Below are 21,871 nucleotides of genomic sequence, written 5' to 3'. Positions count from 1 at the left end.
TGACTACATATGCAGATGCACATTTTTTGTTATTTAATACCATAAATTTAATTAATGCCTATATTTTTCTCACTTCACTTCAGCAAGTTAGACTAGTGCTGATGCATCACACAGATCAGATTACAAAAAACATTTAAATACAGCTTGTAATATAACAAAAAACAAAACGAATACTTTTGCAAGTCACTATAAATTGTTGGGTACTCATTTTCAGAGTGATTCCAGTTATTAACTTTCTACAGTACTGGTCATGTCTGATTGCTTGGGGCCCCGCAGTTGGGCCACCTAGAGATCACTAAGATGGAACCTCTCACATTGTACATGCATTCCTGTCTGAAGACAGCATGTTGTAAGGCAGGAGGAGCTAAGCACATACTGTAGCTTTGTAGCAAACTATTAAAAATTAGATGGTGACCCTATTCTAACGCATCGGGTATTATAGAATATGTATGTAGTTTATTTATGAAGATTTAAGAATAATGCAATGAATACACAGGATTTGAACGGCCGGGCGCGACCAATCAGCGAAGTGTGGTTCAAATACCGTGCCAATTCGAGGCCGGACTGGTTCTCTCGCTGATTGTGAATCAGTGAAGCCAGGGCTGGCTCCAGGTTTTTGAGGGCCCTGGGCGAAAGAGTCTCAGTGGGCCCCCCTTTAACACATATCACGATTCATGATGCACAGATACAGCAGAGAAATATAGCACAACCACGTAGAATAAAACACAGCCCACGTAGCATATAGCACAGCCATGTGGCATAATATAGCACAGCCCACGTAGCATATAGCACAGCCCACGTAGCATATAGCACAGCCCACGTAGCATATAGCACAGCCCACGTCGTACATAGCCCAGCCACGTAGTATATAGCACAGCCATGTAGTATATAGCAGTGTGGGCACCATATCCCTGTTAAGAAAAAATAGTTACGGTATATACTCACCTTCCGGCGGCCCCCGGATCCAGCCCAGGCCTTTAGCGATGTTCCCGCCAGGTCCGTTCCCAGTGATGCTTTGCGGCAATAACCTGTGATGATGTCGCGGTCTCGCGAGACCGCTACGTCATCTGGTGTCATTACCGCAAAGCATTACTGGGACCGGAGCATCGCAAGGAGCTGGAAAAGCTGTCGGGACGCCGTAAGGTGAAAATATCACGATTTTTTTTTTTTATTATTATTTTTAACATGATATCTTTTTACTATTGATGCTGCATAGGCAGCATCAATAGTAAAAAGTAAAGCGGTGTGTAAATCCCGCCCCAATATCGCTGATTGGTCGCCGCCGGCCGGGCGCGACCAATCAGCGACGCAGGATTTCTGCAGGATTACAGACAAACAGACGGAAGTGGACCTTAGACAATTATATAGATAGATATAGATAGAGATAGATAGATAGATATATGTGTGTGTGTGTGTGTATATATATATATATATATCTCTATATATATCTCTATATATATCTCTATATATATCTCTATATATATCTCTATATATATATCTCTATATATATATCTCTATATATATCTCTATATATATATCTCTATATATCTCTATATATATCTCTATATATATCTCTATATATATCTCTATATATATCTCTATATCTCTATATATATATATATATATATCTCTATATATATATATATATCTCTATATATATATATATATATATATATATATATATATCTATATATATATATATATATATCTATATATATATCTATATATATATATATATATATATATATATATATATATATATATATATATATATATATATATATATATATATATATCTATCTATATATATATCTATCTATATATATCTATCACATTTAATCCCCTGTGTTCATTAGACTTGGCAGTCCGGTGGTCAGTACTAATTAGTGATTAAGTTGTCTTGGTATGCTAACTCATACTGAAAAGGTTGTCAGTTGCTGGCTATGTCCTCCCATTGGATTCCCAAACATAAAGAGCTACTATCAATCTGCTCAGTTCCTCCTGCTCTATAACATGCTGTAATAAAATTAAAGTGACGAATTGCCTTTGAGCATTTTTTTAGCGTATTCGAGAGAGTGACTTTTGAGCAACTGATAGCTATGCAATCTTCTTAGAATATCCTTATCTTGCTATGTGTTTTTTTGCAGAAAGAAATGACAGAATAGCTCTCGGAGATGCTGTAACCGCAGCCATGTAAAGGGATAGATGATTGCAGAATACTTGCCCTGAGCAGTTGTGCAAGGCACACCACTATTTTACATGTATGGATTAAACTCCCCAAGGCTGCAGCTGCCTCCACAGATTCCCAAGTACTGAACAAAAGAGATTGGAGTGTTGACTTTATAAAATGAACATAATTTTATTAATACAATTATACATATTGTAATAAAGCAAAACACAAATATAGAAGTTGATAAAGGTGGGATCCACAATAAGTGCCCCGGGAATGGGAGGTTTGGTTAAGAAAACCAATTCCACAAAATAGATTGGTATGTAATATCAAAAACTCATGTAAACCGTAACTCTCACTGTGCAAGAATTAGAGTTTGAGCAGAACCATATCATACAGTTCACATAAAGTGCTTGTGCTAAGAGGTATTACTGTTATGAAGTACACTAGTATGTGGAAAAATGGCAGCAAATGAGTATGCATATCTGTGCCGGAGTGACTCGTATCAAGTACACTTACCCATGATGTGAAGTGCTGGTGCTCGGAACAAGATGGTTCCCGGGGGCGCCCACATTATCAGTGTCCCTCTGAACTGTTTAAGATTCCTAAGGTTGTCAACAGGAAACAATATACCAAGGAATAAAAGCCCAAAATCGTTGACAGGAGCACTGCCAAGGATGGGAATATCCAGAGGTATAAGCAATAGTGATGAGCGAACGTGCTCGGAGAATGTGTTATCTGAGTATCTTGGGCGTGCTCGGAGAATGTGTTCGAGTCCCTGAGGCTGCATAGTTTGCAGCTGTTAGTCTAACCATCGGGCTATCCGCGCATGTGTTGCCACTGTCTAACAGCCACATATCATGCAGCTGCGGTACTTGAACATATTATCCGAACATGCCCAAAATACTCAGATAACACCTGAGCACCCTCCGATAACACGTCCACTCATCATCACTAAGTAACGTAAGTCTTTTATTCATGCAACACGATTCAAAGTTGGTACCTTCATCAGGCATATACAATCTAAAACGACTACCCTGACCTTTTCTTAGAGGTCAGTCCATGTTGAAGTAACACGATCGGTGTATCAGTGTATCAAACATTTGTGTATCAAAGATTAATATGATTATAACAAGAACCTTAGCTCCACATTTGTAAAATACTTATGGACATACATGTGAAAAACATAAAAAAACAAAAAACCTAATTCTAAAAAGCCCCCAAAACAAACATATATAATTATATAGCGGATACTAGAGGACACAAGACAAGAATTTAGTATTTTCAATTCTCGTTTAACACTTCGGGGGTTAATGTGGCCAATGTAAAGGTCCTGTAGGATTTTCTATTAATTTATTTTTGATATTAGGATCATTCTTGGGAGTTTGTGCAATTAAAATTAATTGAAAATATGTGGGGTCTGTCCTGTGTTCAAACAAGGTCTCTGGAAAGGCTGTGGTTTGTTGCAACATTCCTAATATTATAACAGTGCTTATGCATCCTATTATGTGCTGTCTAAAATACCGTATGTTACTTATGCCTCTGGATGTTCCCGTCCTTGGCAGTGCTCCTATCGCCACGCTTTTGATTTTTTTTTTTCTCCTTGGTTTCTGGCAGGGAAGGCTCTTCTCCTTGAGTGACAGTTGTGATGAGCAGCAGAGCTGCAGTGTTAGTATCTCTATAAAGCTCAGCACAAGTTCTACTGTAATACTTCCGCTATCAGCGGTCTGTTCTAGAGTGCACAGTTATTGTTGTAATAACATATAGAGATAACCGGTGGAGCATTTAAACAAATATACAGCTCAGGAAAGTGATTGCTATGATTGGAGGACATACTCTGACAACTGTGTGTCTGTTGATTTTGTAAGATTTATGACTGCAGCTTGTCAGGAATTGAGGAGTGTTGGGGGGTGGTGATGGTTAGCAGCAACTGCTGTATAGAAATCAAAGGGCTAGACAGAGGGCTGGGATATTGGGTGCAACTACAGCACACTCTTTCTGCCACCTACTCTCAGCCAGGGTCTGGGCAGGCACTAGTTGTTGAGCTCCTTGGATACCAGCTGTACATTATGAAAGATAAAAGCTCTCATTTAAGGGGAATGACAGCAGATAGTATAAGCAAGTCATTTTAAAACTTGCTTATTTTAACGCTATCTAACGAACTAAAGCAATTTAATAACTTTAGAATACCCCTTTTAAGAAGTAGCAATGATCTGACTGGTAGAGTTTGTGTCTACATTTTGTGATCTTAACCACCTTCCTGGAGATATGTGAATGATAAATTCACAGTATTTTTAGTTTTACCCCTTAACCTTGTTTTGCTCCTCTATACAAAGCAGTTATTGTAACAAAACCTACGGCCATCGAAAGCTAAACAATAATCACTTTGTATAAATGGGATTATAGTCAATCTACCTATTAAAAAGGTTATTTCAGGCTTAGAAAATGAAGCTCATTGATTGTATGTAAAAAGGTAACTGTTTACTTACAGAGGCTGAAAACCGCTCCTGGTCATGTGCAGATCACACAGGTGCGCGGCTTGTTACACGAGCGGCACCTTATAACTGCAATGTACCACATGTCCAGGGCAGGATTTCATATTCTGGAAGCAAACGATGGTTACCCTTTATTGAGAGCAAGCAGAGTGTTTGAAGAAGTTGGGTTCCTTTTCCCCTTCTGATATGATTAAAGGTACCTTCACACGAAGCGACGCTGCAGCGATAGCGAAAACGATGCCGATCGCTGCAGCGTCGCTGTTTGATCGCTGGAGAGCTGTCACACAGACCGCTCTCCAGCGACCAACGATGCCGAGGCTCCCGGGTAACCAGGGTAAACATCGGGTTGCTAAGCGCAGGGCCGCGCTTAGTAACCCGATGTTTACCCTGGTTACCAGCGTAAAAGTAAAAAAAACAAACAGTACATGCTCACCTGCGCGTCCCCCAGCGTCCGCTTCCTGACACTGACTGAGCTCCGGCCCTAACAGCACAGCGGTGACGTCACCGCTGTGCTTTCACTTTCACTTTAGGGCCGGCGCTCAGTCAGTGTCAGGAAGCAGACGCTGGGGGACGCGCAGGTGAGCATGTACTGTTTGTTTTTTTTACTTTTACGCTGGTAACCAGGGTAAACATCGGGTTACTAAGCGCGGCCCTGCGCTTGGTAACCCGATGTTTACCCTGGTTACCAGTGTAAAACATCGCTGGTATCGTTGCTTTTGCTTTCAAACACAACGATACACAGCGATCGGACGACCAAATAAAGTTCTGGACTTTATTCAGCGACCAGCGACATCACAGCAGGATCCTGATCGCTGCTGCGTGTCAAACGAAACGATATCGCTAGCGAGGACGCTGCAACGTCATGGATCGCTAGCGATGACGTTTCGTGTGAAGGTACCTTAACCCTTTCAGGGAAAACAAAACACCCACTGAGTTCACTTTCACTGTTAATGCCATTCCATCCTGTGGGCCCATTGGGTTTGTGTGACTCCCCTCTGTAGGGATGTGCAGGTGGAACTACTGAACGCACTGTAGAAGTGCAGTGTAAACAGGGTCTAAAAAAAGTAGAGCCATTAAAAAATGCTAACCGAAAATGACGCCTATGCCACTTTGGTTTCGTAATGATTTTGGACAAGACACAGCAGAGCATTCATCTTTAAACTAGTCTAGCTTATGTTGAAGCTTCACTTACTACAGTCATAGGTAGAACATGGTGATCTAAATAATTTCTTTCAAGTAAGGCTCTCACCATGAGTATGTGTGTGTGTAATACATAGTTGTGATGGCCTCAGTTTCCTGATGGCTTTTGCTCTCTAACTTTCCTGCCCTGATATACACTCCTCAACAATAAAATTGCAACACCAAGAAAGAAAAGTAGTGCAATTATTGAAATCACACGATCGGTAGATGTGTTAATTATATAATTTGCATATCATTAACATGTCTGTGTTTTCCATATTTCCACAGCTTTTCATTTTTGGTGTGGCACTTTCAGTGTAGATGTTAATCTATCAATGTCAGTATATGTTTTGACATGTGGATTTTGCAGCATTTTTCTGCTTTGATTGCTTTCCCTACCACGGTGAACAGAGCGCAGCTGAATTTATCTGCCATGACAAATTCTTTAATGGTAGACTGCTGCTTGACTATGCAGAAAAATGATGAAAAATCTAAAATGCTGAGTTTCCTTAGTTTTGTTATGGGCTAGAGGCTCAAACCAACACAGAACTGATCATTGAATGCAGGCAACGTGATAGAAGCTAAAACATCATTAGCATTCAGATTGCTTACATTTTCTCCTTCTACCATATGTTTCACACACAATATTTGACTGCCAGCAAAGACAGATAATTCGGAAAGTGGCCCATTAAGGACAGAGTCCTACTGGACTGACAACAGACCAAGCTGTTTGCTGAAATTGAAAAAGCATCTGATGGTATACTTCATCTTCATCTTCTCCTTCTCAGCGTTCTGAAATAACAAGCTGTATATTATTTGCCGTCATTTATTTGCTCGGCATCTGAGAGTGGATCTTTTTGAAAGTCAGAACAAAGTCATTTAAAAGAGTTGTCTGCCTTACACTTTTTTATATATTTTTAATTCTTAAATGTGTCCATTTTTGGCTGAAACATATTTTTTTGCAATTGGGATTCATTAAACATTTTGCTTTGTTTGCCCTTTTACGGTTTGTGTTGCACTCCACTGCTGGCTACATAATAGATTAAAGATTATCCACTACTTGGACAACTCCTTGACATACCCTACACTTTGCCCCAATAAAATAAAAAAAAGCTTATACTCCAATCCTGTGCAAGCGCCGTTCCCGCAGTATTGGCCCTCGCTCTCCCCAGAGCTCATGTGTTGTTGTGACATGTGAGCCCGGCGCCCAGTCTACGCTGACGGTCCTGTCCCCGACTTCTGACAAATTTAACATGAAGAGGAAGTCTGAGATCAGACGCAGCCCAGACTTCCTCTTCATGTAAAAATTCGATAAAAGGCATGGACAGTGACACCAGTGCTGATTGGGCGATGGGGTCACGTGTCACAACCACCGCACGAGAGCTCCAGGACCACGAGTACAGACACCGCTGGAACTGCACCTGCACGTAAAGTTAGTATAAGCTTCTTTTTTCTTTTTAATCGGGGCCAAGCATGGGGTATGGAAAGGGTTTTCCTAGTTGTGGACAACCCCTTTAACGAAGAATCCATCAATCGGTCCATTATGACCAGGAGTCTGTATTCTCACAAATGTGGTCATAAATCATGCGAGAGGAGCGGAGAATAAGGCTTCATTCACACAGACTACATTATAGTTGACTATGGAGTTAAATGAAGACCCTGTAAAAGCCAAATGGTGCAAAATATGTAATTGAACACCAATTGCTAAAAATTATTTTCATCCCCAAATACATGCAAAAATTGTCACCAAATCTGGACACAACCTTTAACATAGTTAAGTAATTCCACCTGTTGGTGACTAAATGAAAAACGTTAGTGTGGAATAGCTCCCCAGTGAGCAGAAACATTGCAATGGTGAATAGTGGAAGTGCTGTGACCGTCTTCAGTATTTTACTGTTGTCCTTAAAAGAAAAAAGGGTTTGATGCTGTTAGCCAATTGAAAAAAGAATGTTCTCAGTGGGAAAAACAAGACCATCTTGTAGTTGATACCTTTTAATAGCTAACAAAAATAAAATAATGTTCCAAAGCAAGCTTTCGAGACATCTTGGGTCTATTCCTCAGGAATGGTATAGCAAAGTTTCTGAAGAAACACAAATAGATGCCCAAAAGTGCAAAAAAGGCATGATATACGGTAATAAATGGGTATTTAAATAAAGTAACTGAGCTCAGAGAATGAATCTTTAATTGGATTAGATTAATGGTGTGAAAGTTTTATAGTCCCAATATCCAAGTGAGATCAGAGGTCTGGTGCCCTTAAAGGGAACCTGTCACCACGTTTTTGGAAGATGGGATAAAAATAGCGTTAAATAGGGGCAGAGGTGGGCGTTACATTAGTGTGTTTGTTATGCGTTTATTACCCACCTACCTAAGTTGCCGAAATACCTTTGCAAAGTCTCCGTTTTCGCCTGTCAATCAGGCTGGTCTGGTCAAAAGGGCGTGTTGTCTTCCCCCAGATTTTGCGTAGTTTTCCGTTGGTGGCGTAGTGGTGTGCGCATGCCCAAGGTCCCGAATCCTCTGCCAGGGGATTTAAAAGAGCGCGCTGTTCGTTATTTCATTGGTGATCGGTGGGCGCGGCCATCTTCCTTTGGCCGCGCGTGCGCAGAAGCGGCGCTCTGCTGGCCGCGGCTTCAGGAAAATGGCCGCCGCGATATCCATCTGCGCACGCGCGGCATCCCGCGGCCATTTTCCTGAAGCCGCGGCCAGCAGAGCGCCGCTTCTGCGCACGCGCGGCCAAAGGAAGATGGCCGCGCCCACCGATCACCAATGAAATAACGAACAGCGCGCTCTTTTAAATCCCCTGGCAGAGGATTCGGGACCTTGGGCATGCGCACACCACTACGCCACCAACGGAAAACTACGCAAAATCTGGGGGAAGACAACACGCCCTTTTGACCAGACCAGCCTGATTGACAGGCGAAAACGGAGACTTTGCAAAGGTATTTCGGCAACTTAGGTGGGTAATAAACGCATAACAAACACACTAATGTAACGCCCACCTCTGCCCCTATTTAACGCTATTTTTATCCCATCTTCCAAAAACGTGGTGACAGGTTCCCTTTAATGTCTCTGAAAATTTGTCAGGAGGATTTATGACTTACTACAGAATCTGCTCCAAACATCCCATAAGAAGATGGACTATCCACCTGCCAAATGTTTCTTGAAGCTAATGGGATCCCTTCTGAGTCTGTATTAAGATTCACCAAATTTATCCTCACGCATAACTTTTTCACTTTAGGCAAGAAGCTTTCTCTACAATGTACTGAAACTGCTATGAGCAGCAAAATAGCACCCCAGTATGCCAAACTTTTGATGGCTAAACTGGAAAATGACTTTTAGCATCCTGCACCATCAAACCCTTGGCCTATTTCCGTTATATTGATAACATCTTAATAATCTGTACTGAGTCTGAATAAGAACTTCTAAAATTCCATGACAAATTCAATATATTTCATCCCACCGTAAACTTAACATTGGACCACTCAAAAACGGAAATCAACTTTCTGGATACTACCATAAAAATTATAAATGGTTCAATCCAGACATCTGTGTATTGGAAACCACTTAACTGTCCCACATACCGTAGGTGGGACAGCTTCCACCCTAAACGCATTAATAAGTCTATACTCTACAACCAGGCCCTTAGATATCGTATCTGTTCCAGCCCGACGGACAGGAATGAACACTAAACCCATCTTAAAAAGACATTGTTAAATCAAGCCTACCACCCCACCTCCATTGATGATCAGATCATTATAGGCATGAGGATCCATAAAAGTCTAGACTTCAATACGGAGAAAAAGAGGAAAATAATTGTCTACCTCTTGTTGTAACCTATCACCCATGGCTTGAGGTACTGAGTAAAACTGCTAAAAAAAATTCAAAATATCCTACACAAGGATGACTGGCTAAAGGCCATATTCAAAGACCCTCTCCCTTGATGTGCTACAGGCAGAATCCAAATTTAAGAAACATCATGATCCAAACTTCAGTGCCCTCGGATATATCAAGAGGAGCTTATCCATGCAATGTGAAGAGCTGCAAAACTTTCACTCATGTAGAAACTAAAGACTGGATATAGATTGCCAACACATAGCAGGACTAGAAGATTCCCGGGACATTCACATGTTGTTCTTTCAATGTGGTGTACTTAATTCTGTGCACTGTATGTCGTATTGATGGACTCTGTGTCAGAAGCAGGACAGAAACCAAGAGCAAGGATGAGGTCTAGTGATGAGCGAATATACTCGTTACTCCAGATTTCCCGAGCACGCTCGGGTGTCCTCCGAGTATTTTTTAGTGCTCGGAGATTTATTTTTTTCACACAGCTGGATGATTTACATCTACTAGCCTGCTTGATTACATGTGGGGATTCCCTAGCAACCAGGCAACCCCCACATGTACTTAGCCTGGCTAATAGATGTAAATCATTCAGTTGAGGCGATGAAAACTAAATCTCTGAGCACTAAAAAATACTCGGAGGACCCCCGAGCATGCTCGGGAAATTTTGAGTAATGAGTATATTCGCTCATCACTAATGAGGTCTCATCGCCTCACGATTACAGATTAAATAAGAAAAATATGAAAGTTGACATATTAAAAGGCCATTTTAAATCACAAAAACATCACAGGGTTTGTGAATACAAACTTATTACAAACTTTGATTCCCTCCACACAGGACTACATCTGTCAGGATGATTTATGACTTGCTACAGAATCTGAGGAATCTTCTCCAGAGTCATTGAGGGCACCAGGCCTTTGATCTTACTTGGATATTGAGACTATAAAACGTTCACACCACTAATCTAATCCAATTAAGGACTTATTCCTTTAGCTCAGATGGTTTATTTAAATACACATACCATTCCTCTGGTTTTTTTGTGTGCATATATTTTTCTTCAGAATCTTTGTTATACTATACCTGAGGAAAAGACCTAAGATGTATCGTAAGCTTCCTTTATAACATTAATTTATTTTCTTTTTGTTAACGTTTAAAAGGTATAAGAACTACAAGATTATCGTGTTTTTTTTCCCCACTGTGGTCATTATCTTGTGGATTACAACAATTAGGACAGGGCTAGATGGTGAGGACTAGACGACTGGGTCAGAATGTCTAATAGTGCACGTTATGTGGGGTGTTGTCTGCAGTGATTAGTACTTATCTAAAGTGGTATATTTGGTGCCTTTGTCACTGGGTCATGAGCAGCCATGGCTCATTCATGCGTGAGATGTGGGGAGTGAGGGCTAGTATTGTTTTATTCAGTCAAACAGAAGAGCTTCTGAATCACAGTTGCTACATAGAAGTGAAAACTTGTAATACGCCTGAGTTTTGTGACCAGTTGTGATGAAAAAACTTGTTCAGCCGAATCTCCGGATTGTGGTGGAATTGGACAGTGATCTTAAAGGGGTTTTCCCAGGAACAGAGTACGGTAGTTTTAATCCACATTTTAATCAATAGATCTTGGAATAATAAGTTCTACAATTGGATGTGTAAAAAAAAAAAAAAAAAAAAGTGTCCCTGTGCGGAGATAATCTTATAAATGAGCCCTACTGTGTAATGGCCTTGTCTGACCATACAGGGACATGGTCTGATCATACCACAGCTAATGGGCAGGGGAGGATGCAAAAGAGTGTTTTTTGATACAATAGCAAAATATTGCCAACATAACCCCTCAACATAGTAGATAAATACCACAGAGTCACCAAAAGCATGTACCATAACTGTTACTAATAGTGATGAGTGAGTGTACGCGTTGCTCCGGTTTTCCTGAGCATGCTCGGGTGACCTCCAAGTATTTGTCTGTTCGAAGATTTAGTTTTCATCGTGGCAGCTGAATGATTTACAGCTACTAGCCAGGCTGAGTACATGTGGGGGTTGCCTGGTTGCTAGGGAATCCCCACATGTACTCAGCCTGGCTAGTAGCTGTAAATCATTCAGCTGCCACGATGAAAACTTAATCTCTGAGCAGTCATAAATACTCAGAGACCACCCGAGCAACGAGTACACTCGCTCATCATTAGTTACTAAATGATTGAGTCTCTGGCTGGGTTCACATTGCGTTATGGCAGTACGTTAGACAGACTACGTTACACCGCAGCATAATGCGGTGTAATGCAGTTTGTTAACGCTGCCATTAATCTCTATTATTGGGCGCATCACCAACGCATGCCATAATTGGCATGTTCTAGCGATGTGCCGTTATTCTGTGAGGGACCCTTGGATGCGGGCTGCAGTGTTTCTGTCACTGCTAGCGCAGATAGAGCATCTGCGCTAGCGCGATCGCAAAACGCAATCTTTTTTTGCACTTGCGTTAACACAGTCTGTTTAACGCATGCGTTGAACGGACTGCACTAACGCAATGTGAACCTAGCCTAAGTAGTGACCATTGTTTGTGCTTCATTTTCTTGGACAGGTGGTAGTAGTAGTAGTAGTAGACGGGAAGGTGGATGGTTCCAGAACATTGCAATGTGCGGTGTCCGTACAGACTACATCTCGTGCTGTGAAAGTTTGTGAATGTCTCATATGGCATGCTGAGCAACAGAGTCTGATCTATAAACTGGGGTCTTGTTCGCTCTCGGAATAATTGAAGAAATCTTAACTGTAGGAGCTTAATCTAAAATGAACCAGCAGTAACTCCTCTCTTTAAAACGAGCTGTCAATTGCAAGAAATGTAATTTTTTTTTTTTTTTATTTGATGTAAGTGCCGCCATTCTCCTGAACATATTTAATTTGTGCTCTGTATTCCTGAAATAAGGCTTCCTCTTCCCTGTATGTAAATTTTGTCGTCTTGGCTAACTGGTCGTGGCCCGCAATTCTTCTTTATGGGAGTCTTCTTAAGGACCACATCCAATTGGATAAAGACAGCGGATACCCTGGTATATAAAAAAATAAAATAAAATACATTATCCTGGCAGGTGACATGTACTTTCAGAAAACCCTTGGCTTTCAGCTGGTGTATTAACTCAGTTTATTTGCCCTTGCAGTGTCCAGTGCCAAGTCTCCACTGTTGCCTCCGTCTTTGTTTGTCTGCAGCGGTACATCTCATCCACTGTGGCTCAATGATTAGTACTGTTGCTTTGCAGCGCATGGGTCCTAGGTTTATATACCAAGGATAATATCTGCAAGGAGTTGGTATATTCTACCCTGTGTTTGCGTGGGTTTCCACCAAGTGCTCCTTTTTTTTCCCACTCTTACTCTCTAAAGACATACGCATACAATTTAGATTGACAGTACTTAATTAATGTAGGCAAAATACTGCAAAATATGTTGGTGCTATATAAATAAAATTAGCGTGCAGCCAGTCAGTGAGCTCAGGAGCTTGTCATCTACATGGGTAAAGCTTCTGAGCTCAGTGATTGGCTGCAGCGCTTTGACGGTGACGTCGGCTCTCCAGACAAAAAAGAAAAAGCGAAGCATCAACAAAGGGCCGGCACTGGACCCTGTGAGGATAGAATACGGTATCTTTTCTTATAGGCAGTAGTGTTCTGAAAGGGGCCAGCTCCTTTACTTCTCTTATTAGATCCTTCCCTGCGTGGACTAGTCACACTGAGCTCCTCCCTCACCATTAAGCCCTGCCCCTTTAGTGATCGTCAGTTGATGACTGATAGAAAGCTTCACCAGGAAACTAACTCCTATGTTTTTTAAGGCGGTCTCATGACTATGCTAAAAATACTGAATACCGTGAGCCAGCTTTTTTTGCGTTAACCTCTATCATTGAAGGTTTAATGTTCTCCTAATTTGTACTAATTTGTCTCATTTGCGGCTGTTATTGACCTTGTTCCTTGTTTTTCAGGCTATCGAACCTCATGTCCTTAGAGCTCAGAGAGAATTTGTTGACCTATTTACCAGAGTAAGTTAATGACTAGTAATTGCTGTGGGAGGTTAAATGTTTTCTGGTACTTAACACCATTAAAAAAGACACACGTTTTTATAAAAGACTTATTTCCATAGCACATATACCAATAAAGACATTCTAGTTCCATGCTAATTATAACTGCTAAGATTTGGAATATTAATGGTGAAGAGACTGCATTAAATAAATAGTGGAGTTGTTGCACCGTAATGATTAGTGACCGGAGAGCTCTCCTGTTCATTACAGTTATATCAACCCTACCGGGGAGCTCATTAAGCGCCGTGTTCATGCTGCGCCATGGAGAAGGTGGACTTAGTCATTTACCTTGGATGGCTTAAATAATGAGCATATAGGAGGGCACAGTTCCTCATAATGAAGTCTAGAAGATTAAAAGTAGTCTGAGAATAAAGGTCTGTGTCCCACTGGGTGTTGTGCGGCTAATCATAGTACTGGCTGAGTCCTACTGTGAGACGTCTTGTAGTGTTTGGGTATTTGACACCAAGTCTTTCTCAAGTGGATGACACTGAATTTGTTTTCAATGTTTTTGACCTCAATCAGGCTTGTTTGGACATCTTTCCATCTTTTTTTGTGGCTTTTTTTTTCTGCTAAATTTAACAATGAAGAAGCCATAACATTTTTTTTTTTTTTTTTTTTAAGCAAGAACTCGGCAAAAAGCTCAAAAATACAACCTTTCGGGTTTTCCCATTCACTTCTATTATAAAGTAACCAGCACCTTTATAGCGGAAATCACCTGTAGGTAGGACGGCTCAATTCTTTTAACCGTTTGGTATCTTTGAAAACTTGATATGGTTAAAAGTTTCTCAAAATATGTGCAAAAATACGTTTTTACTTAGAAATGCTTATGTTTACTCTTTTGATCGTTTGGAGTATGGAATCTACATGAAAAAGAGGTCATATGTGCGTACAACACTGGCAGTCTGACCGTGATCGTTTATTACTACACAGTCCACCTCGTCAGTGATGCATAATACATGAATGAGTTTAGTATGACAAACTTAAATATAGAACAATTATATGTAACACCTCTGTAATTGAAGCTAAAGCGGCCCTACACCCAGAGGTAATCCTTCTGTATACATGCAGGAAATCCGTTTTGTATAGCAAGTGTTGATTTATAGCTGACGAGTTATGTAGAGCCGGAATCACAAGGTAGTAGGTCTTCTAGGATCGAGATGATTCACTATTTCACTCGTCTTCGGTCCAGTACTGACCTCTTTTTGTTATTTTCAGGTCTGTTTCACAGCTTCATAGACTGGAAGAGCTTGATTTGGGGAACAATGAAATTTATAACTTGGTAAGAGATTTCATATGTAGAATGTATGGTTATAAGATGTTGTTTTCTCATCAGGGAACTGTAATTGGCAACCTTGGTCTATTAAGCCTATGTTCTCCACGTGCCATGAAAGTCAGAGTCTATCATATACTGAGCTTCCCAATATAAAGGAGAGTGGGGTAGCACTTAAAGGGAACCCGTCAGGTCATATAACACTAGTAACAAACATGCATATTTAGGGTTAATCTGCAGGTTAATAGTGTTAGAAAGTGCTTGGCTGCATTACAGAAAGTGCAGCTACTGGGAGAAAATGAACTCTCTACCTCCCGCGAGCCACCGGCTTTCAGTCATACAGTTGTAACAGTAGTGTGACCAGCGGCAGTAAGCACGCTCTAGCACTTTGCGCCAATGCACTGCAGAGCTGGCTGTTAACCCCTTTCTGACATCGGTCGTAATAGTACGCCGATGTCGGACTCCCTCCCTTTGATGTGGGCTCCAGTGCTAAGCCCACATATTTCCTGGCACATGTCAGCTTGTTTTGAACAGCTGACATGTGCCTCTTGACAGCTGAGGGTGGAATTGTGATCCACCTGAGACAGTTAACCCTTTAAATGCCACTGTCAAACTCTGACCGCAGCATTTAACTCGCGCTTCTGGCAAGCTTGTCGGAAAAAAAAAAAAAAAAAAATTAAACATGCGCATATTTGGTATCATCGCGATCAGAAACACCCGATCTATCAAAAATAAAAAAAAGAATTAACCCGATTGGTAAGGGGTTTAACGAGAAAAAAAAGTTAAAACACCAGAATTACGTTTTTCTTTTGTTGCTACAACATTGCATTAAAGTGCAATAACGGGCGATACAAAGATCGTATCTGCACCAAAATGGTATCATTAAAAACGTCAGCTCTGCACGCAAAAAATAATCCCTCACCCAACCAGAGATCACAAAAATGGCGACGCTACGGGTCTCGGAAAATGGCGCAATTTTATATATATTTTTATTTTATTTTGTTTTTAACACTTAAATAAAAAAGAATCTAGACATGTTTGGTGTCTGAACTCATAGTGACCTGGAGAATCTTAATGTCAGGTCAGTTTTAGCATTTAGTGAACATAGTAAAAAAACAATATACAACTGTGGGATTGGACTTTTTTGCAATTTCACCGCATTTGGAGGTTTTTTCCTCGTTTTCCAGTACATGATATGATAAAACCAATGGTGCCATTCAAAAGTACAAGTCATCCCGCAAAAAACAAACCCTCACATGACCATATTGGCTGAAAAATAAAGAAAAGTTATGGCTCTGAGAAGGAGGGGAGCCAAAAATGGAAAAACGTAAAGCGAAAAATACCTCTGGTTGTTAAGGAATTAAGTCGGTCAACTGTGAAAATACCAGGGTCTGCTTCCAGCCGCTGCTCAGTGCTGTGAGAGGTGACTAGCCGCGCTGGCACGCCTGTATGACTAAAGCCGGCAGCTCCCAGGAAGAAAAGTTCATTTTCTCCTGGGGGCCATGCTTTGGATATGTCAGCCAGGCACCACCTTTATTCAGTAAACCTGCATATTAACCCTATATCAGCAGGTTAATGGCGTTTTCTGACTTGAGAGGTTCCCGTTTAAAGAAAGTCATTCGAGGACAGCACACGTTAAGACTGTCATTGAAGCAGGAAATTGATCTTCCATCAATCAACATGAATGCTTGTATTTTATAGTCGTGGGCAAAAGTTTAAGACTGACACAAATTTTGTTTTTCACAAAGTTTCCTGCTTCGGTGTTTTAAAATCTTTTTGTCAGATGTTTCTATGGTTACTGAAGTACAATTATACTCACTTCATAGATTTTTACACTTATACTGATAAATCAAGTTTATGTAAAGACTCAGTAATTGGTGTTCTCCCTTATTTATCAAGATTTCTGCAATTCTCCATGACATGATGGATGTTCGCTCCAGGGCCAAATCTGATGGCAACCCATTCTTATACTCGGTGCTGGGAAGTTATCACAATTTATGTTTTTTTGTCCATTGCTTGTTGAGAAATGATCACAGGTTCTTGATGGGTTAGAGGTCTGGGAAGTTTCCTGTCCATGCACACAAAATGTCAACGTTTTAATCAACGAGCCACTTTTTTTTTTTTTTTTTGTTATAAGGTGCTCAATCATTCTGGAAAAAAAGCTTGTTAATCCCCAATTTGCTCCTGGATCGCTGAGAGAACTTGGTCTTGGATGATGTGTAGATGCCATTCTTTATTCATGGCAGTGTTCTTAGGCAAAATTGAAAATATATGAAACTTAACCCAACACATGAATTGTCCCAAGATGTCTTATTTTTGAATGATGCAAGCAAGACCTCATGGTAGCCCTCATGTTTTCTTCTCTGCACAATCATTCTTCCCGATGTAATAAACGGTTTGGAGAGGGCTTCATCAGAGAAAATAACTTTATGCACGGAAATACTTTGGGCTGCAGAGTTCTGGGATTAAGTTCTTTTATTTGTGGAAACCCCTTTCAGAATTTTTTTGGACATCTGGACGAATGATTATCCATTGTGATGAGTGAACGTGCTCGGATCCTAACTGAATGTGTTCGGCGTGCTCGAATAATATGTTTGAGACCCGCGGCTGCTAGACAACCATAACGCATGAAGGGATTGCCTAACAGCCGCGAGACATGCAGCCACGGGGTCTCAAATACATTATTCGAACACGCCAAAGACACTTGGTTAGCACCCAATCATGTTTGGATAAGACCTTATCTGAGCAGGTTCACTCATCACTAATTATCTGCAGAAGAAAAGGTGAACACTACCATGAGACCTCTGTCATGTCAGCAGTAAAGCATCCTCAGACCATCGTTGTTAGGGGATTGTTTTTCATCCAAGGGAGTGGGCTCGCTCACAACTTTGCCTAAAGGCCCCGTCTCACATAGCGATTTACCAACGATCACGACCAGCGATACGACCTGGCCGTGATCGTTGGTAAGTCGTTGTGTGGTCGCTGGGGAGCTGTCACACAGACAGCTCTCTCCAGCGACCAACGATCAGGGGAACGACTTCGGCATCGTTGAAACTGTCTTCAACGATGCCGAAGTCCCCCTGCAGCACCCGGGTAACCAGGGTAAACATCGGGTTACTATGCGCAGGGCCGCGCTTAGTAACCCAATGTTTACCCTGGTTACCAAAAAAAACAAACAGTACATACTCGCCTTTCGGTGTCCCTTGCCGTCTGTTTCCTGCTCTGACTGAGCCGCCGTACAGTGAGAGCAGAGCGCAGCGGTGACGTCACTGCTGTGATCTGCTCTCACTTTCCGGCCGGCAGTCAGTCAGAGCAGGAAGCAGACGGCAAGGGACCTGACGGACATCAGATGGTGAGTATGTACTGTTTGTTTTTTTTTACATTTACGCTGGTAACCACGGTAAACATCGGGTTACTAAGCGCGGCCCTGCGCTTAGTAACCCGATGTTTACCCTGGTTACCAGTGAAGATATCGCTGGATCGGTGTCACACACACCGATTCAGCGATGTCAGCGGGACCTCAACGACCAAAAAAAGGTCCAGGCCATTCCGACACGACCAGCGATCTCGCAGCAGGGGCCTGATCGCTGGTACGTGTCACACATAGCGAGATCGCTACTGAGGTCGCTGTTGCGTCACAAAACTAGTGACTCAGCAGCGATCTCACTAGCGATCTCGCTATGTGAGACGGGGCCTTAAGAACAGTGCCAAGGTTGGAGATTCGTATCTAAACATCCTCATGGAGCAACTTCTCCCAATGACCAATGAGCAATTTAGTGATTGACAGTGCTTTTTCCGACATGATGGAGCACCATGTCACGAGGCAAAAGTGATTACTAAGTGGCTTGGTGATCAAATCATTGAAGTTTTGGCCAGGAAATGCCCTTGATCTCAATCCCACAGATATTGTGATAAACTGCAAACACTGATTAGACAAGAATGAGTCGCCATTAGTCAGGATTTGGCCCAGAGACTGATATCCAGCATGCCATGGTGAAGTACAGAAGTCGTGTAAAATAAGGCCGACCAATGTAATCATTGAACCGGATGAACTTGTCTATATAAGTGTAAACTTATGAAATGCTTATAATAGTAATTCAGTAACCATAGATAAAATCTGAGTAAAAGATCTAAAAACACTGACCGAGCAAACTTTATGAAGACCAATGTTTGTCAGTCTCAAAACCTTTGGCCGCGTCTGTTCAGCATGGATGGGAGACCTTTTTTTTGTGCTTTGTTTTCAGGACAGTTCTACAGCCTGCTATGTGTAGCCCTCTTTTTAAGCATTGTGGGTTGGAAATGAAATGCTGATAATGTGCACATTTTAACATGTTGCTTGTAAGTTACTTGTTCCTCCAATCCTTCTTTGCTAAACCATACATGTGGATGAGGGGCATCTGTCTGAAGTTTGATAGGACTCAGGTTCTCTTGGTCAGAGATCAGCCCCTCACTTGGTCCACAATTTGCCATTACATCTTTAATTCTTGGAATATTCCTCAGGAGGAAGAGTAAACTCCTCTTTCCATGAGAAGACCCATGAATAATAGTCCATGCATTCATCCCCAAATGCTGGATTACTGTAGTCTGTAGAGCAAAGCCCTATACTGCATTCAGTTAGTGTAAATTGCCTCTTCAGAGCGGAAGAGGACTAAAACTCGTGTCACCTATAGGAAGTGGCAATCCTAGAAGTCAATGTTGACCCTTTAAATAGCCTTGTCACATGACTTCGGATAAAAGCCAAACCAGAATCTCAATTTGCAGAAACTGTTTCGGGGTGCTGACCCTCATCAGTGCAAAGTGAGAGATTTGGTTTGGCTGTGTGAGAAGCATCTGACCAGGAGCCAAGGGGTAACGTTTCTCCTTGCGGATAGTGACATGTCAAGCATGCAGAGATGAGGAGAGTTTTAAGCCGCAATGCTCCTCTTGGAAATAGTTCAGTTAGTGCAGAATGCTACAGCTAGGTAGCTAACCTCGACTTTCCCATATAACAATTCTCTGCTGACTGCCCATTAATAGAGAATCAATTTCACTTGTTTGCCTGATGACCTGAAAACCATCAGCCTGTTTAACCCTGAAGGATCTGCTGAACTCGCACACTCCGTACAGGTCTTTCAGATCAACAAGCAAGAATAGACTGCCCATACTCTTGACCCGAGCCTTCTGAATCAGAGAGCCATCGTAGCCTTTGGACGCCTGCTCAGTCTGGCGCTTGAGGGCAAACATCCCAGTCTGTCTGCACAGGACATTGCCACAAATTAATTAGTTTTCTCCACACTGTGCTTTGTCTCTTGGGAGAAACCTGTGTTAAGAGGTTGTGCTTTATTAAGGGCAACAAAGGTTCTGCAGAACGTCAATGCTTTTTGCAACAGACGTTGAGGGCAGTCACTTGCCGCTAAGGTTCCTTACCTACGGGTTGATTCACAAGTAATCACTGTGACATGTCTCTTTTGTGCAATAACTGCACAGAGCAATTAAGTCACCACATTCCTGTCCTGTATGGTGGGGAAGGCTGCAAAAGTAGTGCTGGCCCGGTCTAAACCCTTACATGCCGTGTCATTTCTAATGGATCTGACCGCTTTATTGCCGTAAGCAGCTGGAAAGCATTAACTGCAGGAGCCAATGGCGGACATAGGCCACGTTGTTGTGATGGAGTTTGTTTTTAATATTTTGTAATTGACCATAATAAATCTGATGCATAGTATGCATCAATAGCATATAGATAGAGAGATTGAGAGAGATATAGGTATAAAATATGCAAACTCCATATTGGTATTGCTCAAGTGTGACTACTCTTTGGGTTTCATGTGACAGAAATACAAAGTCATCATTTCAGGTGATCATTGTATTTTGTGCATATTAATTCTGGCCTCTTAGAGTGGCACAGTGGGTAAGACTTCTGGTTTCTGGCTGTTTTCTGTTTTGTGTATTGAGCAATGACAAGATCGTAGATTTTCGAGTATCGCCTGCTTAGTTTCCTTAAAGCAGCCTGAGTCATAAAGGAGGAGGATGTTGTCCCTACAGCTGGGCTGTTTGCTCTGGGCACACCCTGGGCTGGTGTCATCTATTCCTCCTTCACTGTTGTAGGGATTGGATTTAATTACTGTTCTGCTGAAGAGACATGCAGCCCTTTCTGCTGTTTGTGTGCTGTGTGCTATAATGTACAGTATCTGGTGTCTATAATTTCCAGATGTAACAATAATTCTAGGTGTGTAATGGGTTAGAAGTGTGTACACATTACTTATACCAATGGCAGATAGTAATCTGCTGGAATGTGGGCGTGCAGGCCCGTCTACACATACCCAGTTCTCAAAGCATATACACACGTGGTCAAAATTGTTGGTACCCCTCGTTTAATGACAGAAAAACCCACAATGGTCACAGAAATAACTTGAATCTGACAAAAGTCACAGTAAATAAAAAAAACTATGAAAATGAACAAATGAAAGTCAGACATTGCTTTTCACCCATGCTTCCACAGAATTAAAAAAATGAAAACTCATGAAATAGACCTGGACAGAAATGATGGTACCCCTGAAAATAATGTGACAAAAGGGACATGTTAAATCAAGGTGTGTTCAGTAATTAGCATCACAGGTGTCTACAATCTTGGAATCAGTGAGTGGGCCTGTATTTAGGGCTACAGATACTCACTGTGCTGTTTGGTGACATGGTGTGTATCACACTCAACACGGACCAGAGGAAGCAAAGGAAAGAGTTGTCTCAGGAGATTAGAAAGAAAATTATAGACAAACATGTTAAAGGGAACCTGTCACCCCGTTTTTTTCCGTATGAGATAAATATACTGTTAAATAGGGCCTGAGCTGTGCATTACAATAGTGTATTTTGTGGACCCCGATTCCCCACCTATGCT

At 41.5% G+C, this 21,871-nt stretch overlaps 1 protein-coding gene across 2 annotated transcripts in view; it reads left to right on the top strand.

Annotated features, from left to right (window-relative positions):
* The window catches only part of LRRC1 (leucine rich repeat containing 1), a 225,013-nt gene that overhangs the window by 112,418 nt on the left and 90,724 nt on the right, over positions 1-21,871 (top strand). For both annotated transcript variants that reach the window (XM_077290021.1, XM_077290023.1), the window contains exons 5-6: positions 13,635-13,691; positions 14,946-15,009. In XM_077290021.1, coding sequence (XP_077146136.1) covers positions 13,635-13,691; positions 14,946-15,009 — 121 coding nt within the window. The remainder of the gene's footprint in view (positions 1-13,634; positions 13,692-14,945; positions 15,010-21,871) is intronic.

Source organism: Ranitomeya variabilis, chromosome 2 (assembly GCF_051348905.1).
Source record: "Ranitomeya variabilis isolate aRanVar5 chromosome 2, aRanVar5.hap1, whole genome shotgun sequence".
Lineage (NCBI taxonomy): Eukaryota > Metazoa > Chordata > Amphibia > Anura > Dendrobatidae > Ranitomeya > Ranitomeya variabilis.
This window is presented reverse-complemented; position numbering and strand designations above follow the sequence as displayed.